The sequence below is a fragment of the Cyanistes caeruleus genome, chromosome 19 (genome assembly GCF_971803275.1).
Source record: "Cyanistes caeruleus chromosome 19, bCyaCae1.hap1.1, whole genome shotgun sequence".
NCBI lineage: Eukaryota > Metazoa > Chordata > Aves > Passeriformes > Paridae > Cyanistes > Cyanistes caeruleus.
In genome coordinates, this window is record NC_141719.1 from 3145532 (window position 1) to 3157678 (window position 12147).

Here is a 12147-nt window from a genome sequence, read left to right on the forward strand (position 1 = left end):
ATCTTCTTCTAAGGGCCAAAATAATTCCATGAGTGAAATCACAAACAGTCTGAAGTGAGTATATATCCCTGCTTGGTTCCTGTGAATGGCACAAACCCCCTTTCTGGTACTTGAATAAACTCCACAAAACTGAGAGGTCTCCTGTAGTGCTTTGGGATTAGCCATAATCTTTCCTTGCCTCCCTTTATTGCTATCAATAAGGTCCAAGATCACACTGCAGACTGATCGTATTTCAAGATTCACCCCAAGACAAACATAATTCCAAAATGCAGCTACACTATTCAGAAATCTCCATACTCTCTTTTTTCTCTTTTTGGCTTCCTGTCTAATTCCTGTATAATTTGGCTTCCTGTGCACCCAGTATAATCTCTTTTCACTAAAAAAACTTCTCTTATTCCAACATTATCCCAACATGAGTCCAGCTGTGTCCTGTACACAGCTGGTTCTTAAAACTTGGGTTCTCTTAAATCCTGTGCTTGAAGTGTCTCTGCAAAACTTTCACAAAACTTTGTAATATGTACAAAACCATTTAGGCTCAACTGAATTTCAAACAAATATTTTCCACATATAACACTTTCTGTGTTCTGTGTTCAGCTCCTGTATTACAGCAATGGCCAGTGTGATGTCCTGCCAAATCCTCTGATGTGCTGTTCCAACACAACATTCCCTGGTGGCATCTGCTCCTCCCTCACAGTCATTTCTGTTTCTCCTCCCCTCATTTTCCCTGCTTTATCACTGCCCTGTGGATTTCACTCCTCACAGTACCACTTGCCACCAGGTTCATTTTCCTTTCCTTTTTCTACTGCAATGGCTTGAAAAACAGAACCCAGGCTATGACAAACTTACCGTATGGTAAACAGTCTTCTCTCTTGCCATGTTTAAACAGCTGTGCCTACAATGAAAATAGGGAACACAGACATGAGAATACAGAGATTCTATAACACAATATATCAAGCGCTTAGCTCTAAAATATTTTTAATGTTCTTACAATGAAGTGTAGTGTTTGCCGATTTAAATAACGTGAAAAGAAGAGTCTCAGGGTGCAGTTCTTGGTAACAGCTCAGGGGACTGAGGTGGCCATAAAACACTCAAGGGAAAATGGGAAAAAAAAAACTAAAACAAAACAGAAAAAATGAGGAAAGGAAAAGGTCATCAGTATGGGGCCAGCTCAGGTCCCTGACCCATCAGGCTCAGTGCTGGGTCACAGGAGCTCAGTGTGCTGCAACCACAGCTTGTGAGAGACAAAACCACCTACAGACACCTGCTAATACACCTCCAGCAGGCCAGCTGCAATTGCTGTGCCCAGGGAATTTTATCTGCAGCTAAATATCCCAGTGAGATTAAGCCCCAGCACTGCAGCGAGACAAAGGGACTATTAACACCTGACAGAACACGTTACACATTAAAAGCTTCCTCAGCTCCCCATGCATCAAAACTCTGGCCAGGCACTTGTTTGTCTTTGCTCTGGCACTCACCAGAGCAAAATCTTCCTCAATAAATATGCCTGGGAGTTAAACAAGAACAGACTTCCCCTAAAAAGAGGTACTTTCTCACACATACCAAACACACACACATGCCTCCCGCGCTGCAGGCGTGGCTGTGAGCAGCAGAGGCAAGAAAAACACCTTGGGGCTGTGTGCCCAGCCTGTTTTGGTTTGTTACTAAATTGCATTTCAGGCTCCCAAATTAACACTGCTGATCAGCTCCACTTCAAGCTATATATGGGAATTTGATACTATATATCAAAGTATCTGAGATTTTAATGGAGGCAAATGTCAGGGTTCCCTTAAAAATGACATTTATAAAGCAGCAATGCAACAGAATGACTTCAGGCCCAGCCAACAGAAATAAGTATCACTTTAAATGTATAAATTGGTACAGCTTTTAGCAGTATCTGAAGTCAGTGTTAAAAACAGTACAAAAATTTCTCACTGACATACCAACAAAACCCTGCTTGTACTAAAAAGTCAAAAAAAATACATCAGAGGATCTTTGAATCTTTGGTATAACAAACCTAGAGCTCCTTTAAAATTTTTCTATCTTTGTTGAAACATGCAGAAACTCATTTCAACACTTTGTGCCTGTGTTCTGCTTCAAAACCCCATCACTCATTTCTCCACACAACTTCCTGTGGATGCTGGAGACACAGCAGCATCCCTGCATCCTCACAACTCCTTCCCTGCATCCTCCCAAACTCCTTCCCTGCATCCTCACAACTCCTTCTCCCTTCTGCCTAACTTAACAGCAAACACTGTTTTTAAGGCACACACAGACTGCCACCAAAATATTATTATTATATTCAAGCATATTGGAACAAAGCACAGTGTAATTCCTCCAGCAGATATAATGTAACAAACAGCTTTTTAACAGATCCTTGGGAATGCTCCTGGACAAACACCTTCGGATGTGTGCCCTCAGCACACTGCTGGGGAGGTGGAACAGAATCCTCAAAACACCAAAACACCATTTTCAGTCTGTAGTTCCTAAATTCTGGCACCTTTCTCCAAGCTTCTCCGTCTGTTTTCACACCCTTGAGTCCAAGTCTGAATTAAGTTCTGACTCTTCAGGAACAACACAACTGGAAGGTGCCACCTCTGAGATGTAGAAAGGAATCAACCAACACTCAAGCAGGAAATGAAAAAAATTCAAATACTGCACAGTATTTTTATTGTATTCTTTTCCTCACACACCTATGAATCAGTTTAGAACAGCAACCTCGGCAGATTCCATTTCACAACCATTTCTATTATTTTCTGAACAAAAAAGTGAAACACATAATCTCCCTAGAGCAGCTTCACTAAAATTTAAACTATTTTCAACACACAACATCTACTCCTACTACAGGGATTTATAATTAACATTTTGTAACAAAATCATTGTGGCAACAGCTATATATCAACTGAGATTTGGATTAAGGAATTTTATCAATATGAATTTTTAGGGGAAGTAAAAATTGCCCAAAGGACACCATAGCTAATCAATAAAAAATATTTATTTGAATTAATAACTAAACACTTTTTAAAGGGCCATAATATTAACTTGACTTTTGATCAATAAAATATGTTACCCACAGCTGGAAATGCCAAATGTCTGAATGGGAAGAAGGCTCTTTCTGCACCCACTGAGGTGCACTGGGGGTCAGCTACAACCTTGGAGCAGTTCTACAAGTGATACATTGGGTATTTCTCTGTGTCAGAGAAGTTTAGCAGCCATTTTTAAAATAAATTTTACAGAAGTAAATAAGTAACAGCCAAACTATTGAGAACTACTCTTCAAATATTCAACACAGCAGGAAATACAGTGTCTGGGGTTTTTATCTGAGTGTGGAGAAGACAGTAAGTTTGTTATTTATTTATTTATGAGTCAAAGCATGCAAAAGCATCTCCAAGTCCAAATCCCTAAAACTTTTGAGTGTAATAGATACATTTTTCCCAAAGGAAATAAAGGAACACTTTAACCAATGCTGGCTTTTGGGAAAGCAGAAAAAATATTTTCTTTCAGCACATGCTACAAACAGTCAGGCACGTACAGCAAAGTTACTCCTCCAGAAAAATTCTGTAAAGCTGGAGCTTACAGGAGTCATACTAAAAAAGAAATGCTCATGATACATAAATTAAAATAATGAGGAAAAAAAAAAAATCAGCAAAAAGGGCAAATCAGCATTACAGTACCCAGCTTAAACTTCCTGCCTTGAAGGAAGAAAAATATCCAAGGCACACCATTTCCAAAAATCTGATACAAACAAAGTAATTAATAAGCTTGGTTTGCCACCTGCACAGGCATTTTGGTGTCAGCAGTGCTGAGCACGAGGAGCCTGCCTGTCGGAGCATCCCGGCAGTCGCAGTTACGCCACGGGCTCCTCGCCTAACAAGGACACAGAGCACACACCAACCTACCCAACCTGCTGAACTGTTGAAAAGTATGTGACTCCCTCTCTTATAAATAATTAAGCCACCTACAAATTAGAGAAAATCAGTGGTGTGCAAGCAATGACGACTGTCAAGTCTGGTTCTGCTTTAGAAACAGCACAGGGCAAGGCAAACAAAGCCCAGTTTCTTAATAATCCCAGTAGAGACACCACACCTGCCAATTGTCTGCATAACCCACTTTGGGCCCGACCTGCAGCAGATCTATCAGTCGGGATCATCTCCAGGACTTGTTCCCCAAGCTACACAAATCACCATGAGGGGTGGCCTGGCTGGTGGGGAGTGAGTGGATCTTCCTGCCGAGCAGGAGACACCAGTCTGGATCTACCCTCTGGTTGTAACCAGGAGGAGGACTGGGAGGATAATTCCAGCCTCGTTGGGAAGAGCAGGAAATGATCCCTTGCGCTGCTCTGGAGCACCCCCTGGTAGCCACACAACACCCCGGGAATGCCACCAACCATCCCTGCCTCCCGGCCAGGGGCAGGGAGAGACAACATGCTGGCAGAACTGCAGTTCACTTGGAAAGAGGGAGTATTTAATGCATTCTACATGCAGCTGATGGTAAAATGGGTTAGCTGAAGGCCTTGTTCCTACTGTGCCTCCACACAAGCAGCATTCCTGCTGTGGGCCACACGTGCTTGGGTGTTGAGCATCAACATGACACGATCGCTGACAGACACCAACACAGTGATGGCAGCTTTCATGTGATCCCTGTTATTTATCAGCTGAACATCTGAAATGTTTAGACTAACACACAGAGAGCTGACAGAGTATTTCCTTTCCATCTTGAGACTACCAAAACCCACGGATTTTAAACACTCAGAAGGAAAAAAAAATTAGCAGCTTGAGATCTACGCTCTAACAAGAAAAATAAACAGCTTTATGATAACAGAACTTCTGAACCTTGAATGAACCACAAAACTTCACGTGAGAAGAGAAAAACCCAGCAGTATCAGACAAGGCCACATTAGAAGAAATACTCCATGACAGTCAGGAGAGAAATAGCATGAGCAGAAAGCAGACAGTGCCCTTGGCACCTGCAGACATAAGAACATTTTTATCTCTCACCAACACTGCTTTTCCTGCACCTTTATCAGCAAACCACTAAGCAACAAGCCCCTTTTGAAAAAAATAATGCCAATAGACAATCCTAATACAGCCAATTCTTTGAGAATGCAAAAAATACAGAGACTTGGGAAACATTCTATTTGGAAATATTCTATTTTTGTGCCTCTGGGTCTGAAAGAATGGAGTTAGAGAGTTCTTTCTTCCCTGGAGCCAAATTTACATAAGCATGTAGCTATTGCTAAATAACCTTTGCATTAGAGACAGCTCAGGGAAATGCCTCGTTCTTAAGACTCTCGAGTTTCATCAGATCACTGTGTAGGGCGTTTTATTTTTTTTAATTATTACTCACACTTGTATACTGAATCACTTATAAAACAAATAAGGTTTAATAAGTTTCAATGCCCAAGGCTACCTCAACGTGATGACATCTCTGTCACGCAAGAACTGGGAGTGCTGCGCCCTGCAGCGATAACTAAAAAGCTGTTTGATATAATGGCAGGTTTAAAAGCAAACCTCCAGACCAAGAGAATTTAAAATGCAGATTCTTGAAACTAGAGCTAGAAGTTTCCTTCAAGTAAACAAATGTTATAAAGAAGTAGCAATTTCTTAATAATCCAATATTTTCAGTCCTTCAAACACCAAAGAATAGGAGCACAAGGACAAATTAAATGCCATAGCACAACATAGGTTTGAACCAAGGAGGGCAGTTTGGAACACTGAATTGGAAATGGTGTCAGCAGAGGTGCCTGCTGGTGCCCCTCATTGGGAAATGGTGAGTTACTGAGGACAGGTGGAAGGGAGCAGAGAGCCAAAGGCCCCAGTGCAATTACAATATGCAACGCCGGCTGCGTGTTCCGACAGGAGCCGCGGAACGGCCGGACTCGTTCTGCACAGAACGCTGAGTGAGATGAAACAGCAGCACACACCTGATCAGCCAGGCTCACGGCCACGAAGAGGCAGATCAAAGTGCAGCCACGGCCAACTACTCACTGCGTCCCTGACTTGCAGTTTCAGTTCATTGAAATGCAGGAGTTTCGTGTCTTTTCCGAGCAATTTTTCCACGTCAGCCTCGCTCGGAGCCGTTCAGTAAATGCCGACCATGAGAGGCACAAAGCCCACCCTGTTCAGGGCAGCCCCACTCCACTTCGATGTGGAGACTTTTTATCCCCACTCTGGCAGGTCACATCATTCCCAAAACCTGTCACAAGCCCAAAACCCACCTTGCTGTACTGACCAGAAACTGAAGAATGGTCTTTTTTCTCCTGCTTGCTCACAGAGATGGCCAAGCAGCTGCTGTTTGACTCTTATAAAGTAACAAAGTGCTGGAGGAATCAAAGGGCAAAGAATTCTAAACTTGTTGCCACAACTTTCAGTTGCCCCTCATGATGATGTGCTCTGTATTACACATTTAGTGGTTACTTGTTATGTTAAAATAGATTGTATTATTTATAGAATAAATAGAATATATTATATACTGTATAAAGCTAGAATCTTGTATGTTAAAGACAAGTGTTTACTTATTTTGAACATCTATTTTCAGCTGGTATTTTTGATAACACAGTGTTGCTACAAGTGTGAGACAAACTTCTTAATATAAAAATATTAAGAATACATGTAATTAAATATAATATTTGTAACATTTAACTCTTGAAATAAATATTTCCTGCTCCCCTTAAGCACCTACACGTACACATACCTGCACACATACCATTGTGAAAACCTTTACTCCCTAATGATACAATTCATTGTAGTGACTGAAAGGAGAAATTGAAGACTAAATTCAAGAAAAGGATTTACAAATCTGCTCATATCTACCAACTGGAACAGGAGTTATGAGCTGTGGAGAGGTAAAAAAAAAAAATCACAGAAAAGCAAAGCAGCAGGATCTGCTCCCAGGTCTATTGTATCACATTCTGGTTTCGATTCGACTTGTTGAGTATTCACCTGTTTCGCTTAGTGCGCACTAATGAACAGGTGGATGGAGCCAAAGCCAAACTCAAAGGAATTATGACAAAACACTAATGCATTATACATCCTGCAGGTCTCATCATGCCCCGGGAATGGCAAACAGGCAGTCTCCCTTTCCAGATCTGACAATAAAATGATGAAACATCATTCTGTCTTTTGAAACGCTGCAATGCACACAAATAACGCTTCCTCCTGCTTGAGCAGCAGGTCCTCAGTTATTCTAAATATAGATCATTTCTTCTCCCTTCTGATTTGGAAGAGCTGGAGAGGAAAAAGAAACAACCAAAAAAACCCACACCCCACACACTTGCTGCAGACCTTTGCTTTGATGTTTACTACAACACAGCACACAAGTCCTCTTAGCGACTGGTTAAAAAGAGCAGCAAATTTATGCAAATTGTCAAAACTTGTACAAACACCAGCAAATCCTCAAACCTGTGCAACTGCAAAGACTGCACAAGGGCTCGTGATCTGTCTTCACCTGCACTGCCTTGGTCAACAACCAAACCAAGAAGGAACAACTCCTCCACCCACACAAACACCTCCATTCTGCCCAAATATATTCGGACATCAAAACTGGCACAGACACCAGAACTGTCACCCCAGGATTTCAAAACACACCCCAGCACTTTTAAGGGTGTAAAACTACAACAGAGCTTTTATAAATAGCCCTTCTTAGGATGTACAAGAGGAGCACTGCCCTGGAACAGCAGTTCAGGTACTGCATATTTTTTCCCATGCACAGTATGTCTATTTTAAAACCCAAACTAAGAATTCAGCTCTTTTGAGTCACACACCATTATCAATTCACAAGGAAAGGGCATTAAACAAAAAATTCACTCAGATTAGCAAATAAACCCAAACCTACAAGAATGACTGCTACTTGGAGAGTTATTGATGAGTATCTGCACTGGCAATTTTACTATCATTTGGGGATGACAAAAAAATGAAAATGTACATACATGGGAAGTTATATTGTCTAAACTGCTGTGGAGGAAATTCTCCTTTTTTAATTGCCAGGAACCCTTCTTTGCATTTGCTATCAAAGGCCTCCTGTAACAAAATAGGATGGCAACAAATCCAACTGTGTATCTTTTAATGGAAAACCAGTATTTACCAGGGCCTGGAGCATGCCGTTGAGAATGACAGTGCCCTCCATGGTCTGGGAGGAAGATTTGGTTAACATGGAGAGCACCCAGTCCAGGAAATCTGCCATCCTGCTTTGCTTGACATCAGGCCGGACAATAAACCTGTCAAAGGAAAAAAAACATTGCAGCCATTGACTTTATGCCACCCAATGAAAAACAATCTTTCCTCCTATCCAAACTGGCTGTACTTCCTGGAAGCAATTCTTCAATGTGTTATTTCCCCAAATCACTGAGGGTGAGAACACGCCAAACCATCCTATGTTTAGCCCATCTGTTTCTGAGCAAGGCTCTGATCTGGAATTTCACTTTCACTTCAAACCCAGTTAAAAACTTGGGTACTAGAAATTTCTTATCTTAATTGCAAAACAACAAAGTTTCCAAAGCTTTTAAGACATTATTTCTATTAGAATTAGTAAAAAGCTGAAATAAATAGGAGGATTTTTCACTTCTCTCACCAAAAACAGCCATTCTGAAAATCTGAAAATCAGTGGAAATCAGCACTGGGTCCCTTTTGCACTGTCTGTCTGAAGCCAGGCCCAGAACAAGCAACCAGCAGGGCTATGTTTGCGTTTCAGATATTTGAAAAGGTCAAGCACCTGTTATTTAACACACCAGACGGGTCAAGAGACATGTTTTTAGCCATCTTAGAAAAGGGAAAAGAGGTTTATCGTGGCTAAACTACCATGAATCTACTCTCAGCCCTCCCCTGAGCAGCCAAGCTGCAGTCAGGGCATCACTTCAGTGTCCTGGCACCTACAAACCCGGTCCTGCTCCAGCAGTGATTCAGGTATTTGTTCTCAACACACCCAGTGGAAACAAGGCACATGGGGAAGCCCACTCAGAACATCTGAGGGAATTCAAAGAGGATGTGCCCCAGAGCCAGGACCTGGATCCTTCCTGCACCTACAGATAACTGAGGAACAGCACCAAGAGCTGACTGATGGGGTATTAAATATATTCAATACAGAGAACACCCCAACAGTGAGCTGATGGGATGGATTGGCTTCAGCAACAGAACAATGAGGGCTCGGGGTGAGCTGCAGGAGGGTTGTTTTGGGTTGAAGGATGAAGCTGCCCTTGGCCCCAGGGCACACACCAGAGAAGTGACCTGTGAAGTGGCTGAGCTGGTTCCTAGACCCTTCCTCAGCCCCAAGGAGTTTAAATCTTTCCTTCCCGAAGGAGTGCCCTAACCTCCAGACTAAGAGCAGGATAAGGATCAGCCTCATCTCCTCCTACTGCAACCACTCACTAAGCAGGCAGAAAAGAGAATTCATGAATATACTCCAGCTCCTTTGCCCTGGGAGAAGCAGCCTACTTTGGAAAACAGGAGGTCTTGAATCCTGATGTTTCTACAATTCACTTGAAATTCATAAATTCCTCAGAGCACAAACAAGGGCCCAGACTTCCCAGAGTGTGCTACAGAGTCAGGCTCCTGTATCTCATCTCTCCATCTGTCCCAGGACAGCTGGTGCTCCTGCCCACCCAAGTAACAGTCCAGCTCCAGGGAGACACCACAGAGACCTCATGTCAGAATGATTATGCTCAGAACTAGCTGTGGGGATGTGAAAACAGGGAAAGGCCTTGGAGCCAGCCTTCTAATTTCTGCTGAAGTCTTTTAATCACCAGGCTGTTTTGAAAATGGTGTTTTCATAATAAACTAAATAATTATAAATCCACTATACGGTACCATTACTACCTTGCACAGCTTAATGTATTCTATCACCATATTTGTTCTGAACATATACTCCTAATTAAAATTAATTCAGCCAATAAACAGAGGTGAAGAGAGGATAAGATAACTAACAAGGTGCCTGTATAGGACCCAGTGTCAGGGTGCAGGGCACTGGTGAAATTCCCCTGAAAACAAGGGCTGAGCCCTGCATGAGCACAAAGCTCTGCTGAACACAAAGCTGCAGTCAATAAAGTTGTTGTATGTAAGCTTCCACTCAAAATTTAGTTTTACAGACACTCTGGAGGTACAGCTGAACTGCAAATTCAATTAAGCATAATGTGATAAAAGAATCTCTTAAAATTACTGTCACCCTTACTTAAGAAGGCTTCCAAGTACTGGGTGTACCTGCAAGAATCTATTACCCTTGGTTAATTTGGGTACTTCCTGGGATTTTAGGAAGTGAAGAAGGCCTATATGAATGTTCAAGAATAATTCACTCTGTGTCACACTGTCATCTCAAATCCTCTGTGTCTGTCAACCTGTGACAAAGCAGATTACCCATACAAATACATAATCAGCAATTTCTAATTATTGATTCCAAAATGTCTACAAAAACTGATTAGGATCACAGAATTACACAATCGTAGAATGGTTTGGGTTGAAAAGGACCTTAAAGCTCATCCAGTTCCACCCCCTGCCATGGGCAGGGACACCTTCCACTATCCCAGGTTGCCCCAAGCCCCATCCAGCCTGGCCTTGAACACTTCCAGGGATCCAGGGGCAGCCACAGCTGCTCTGGGCAACTGTGCCAGGGCCTCAGCACCCTCACAGGGAAGCATAAGGAGACAAACCGTGTCAAAATAAGTATGTAACAGGCAAGACTTCTTCAAGGCTGCACAAATAATTCATGCAGTCTCTTGAATTTTGCTCTGATATATTTCAGAATAAACCAGAAAAGCACAGGATGAGTCACCAGAGAACTGTGAGTCTGGTCTCAGGTCCTTCATGAATTTTCTGCATGACACTGGACATTCTAAACCAAGTAAGTGATTTGCCATCAGATTCAGACATGTAGCATTATACCCACTAAATATAAATTTCTAAAGCCTTGAGTCCTGTGACTGAAGCTCAGAATAACTTTAAAGTAAGCACACAGTTACCTCCTAAAAAGACAAGGTCTGCTCTACTAAATGTTGTTTTTAGCAACTATTTTGATTAATCCCATCAATTTAGTGCATCTTAACACAGAGAATATGAATACAGGTGTTATGGCTGTGACTCTCCTGCACCCACTGCCCCCATCTCCCAATGTCACTGAGTCCCCATGTCCTACTGTGTCCTCTCATCCCTGTGTCCCCATGTTCCCAGGTCCCCTTGTCCCCATGTCTCACAGTCCCCATATCCCCTCGTCCCTCTGTTCCTATGTCTCACTGTCCCCTTGTCCCTCTGTCCCCATCCCCTTCATCCCTGCATTCCCAGGTCCCGCTGACCCCGTGTGCCAATTGTCCCCATCCCCGTGTCCCTCTATCCCCATGTCCCACTGTGTCCCCTCATTCCCATGTCCCTCTGTACCCATGTCCCGTGTCCCTCTGTCCTCATGCCCCGTGCCCCTCTGTCCCCATGCCCTGTGTCCCCACGTCCCGCTGTCCCTCCAGCGACAGCGCCATAGCTGCGCGGGCAGCGCCCCCTGCTGAGCACAGGCTGAAGTGCAGATTCGGGACTTTTACTGCTTTAAAAAGAAAGGAAAAAAAACCCAAATCACTGAACAGACTGAAGACCTCTTCCACTAGAATATCCAGGAATGGGGACTGGAATAGATACTGAAACAAGAGACATGTGTGTGCTATCCCTGCTTATGGTCTTTAATTTATTTTCATGTGCAGAGGAATCAGCATTCCCAACAAACACTACTGTATCCAATTCAAGCAACAGTAATTCCCCATAAACAGCTGGCAACTTCCAGCCCTCCCAACACATCAGGTTAAGAAACAGCAGGAGGAATGGGAGCCTTTCTGCCAAGATGCACAAAAGACTTACTTGGACACCAGCACAGCAGCTGCATCCCGAGCCTTGTCACTGACAACCAGGTAACACTAAAGGGAAAAGAAAACTGACTGTAAAAGAATTCATATATGGAGATAGAAAACCAGCTATGTAACAACTCTGTACATAATACACTACTGAATACTTACATGAAAATATTATGATGATTACACACATTATGTCATTATTAGGATTACAAACTGAGCTTAAAGACAGTAGAAAGTTAATTTTCCCATTTAACAAACTGTATTTGAGGCAGTCTCCCTTTGTGTGCTTTTCAAAGCAGATTTATTACTGAAGGTTTATTTCCTGAAGCCTTAAC

At 42.6% G+C, this 12147-nt stretch overlaps 1 protein-coding gene across 1 annotated transcript in view; it reads right to left on the bottom strand.

The window, feature by feature from the left end:
- Window positions 1–12147, bottom strand: part of TBCD (tubulin folding cofactor D) — a 114636-nt gene that overhangs the window by 96440 nt on the left and 6049 nt on the right. Inside the window, exons 7-9 of the mRNA XM_086857208.1 lie at window positions 11820–11875; window positions 8080–8212; window positions 847–892 (exon numbers count right to left, since the gene is read on the bottom strand). Coding sequence (XP_086713334.1) covers window positions 847–892; window positions 8080–8212; window positions 11820–11875 — 235 coding nt within the window. The remainder of the gene's footprint in view (window positions 1–846; window positions 893–8079; window positions 8213–11819; window positions 11876–12147) is intronic.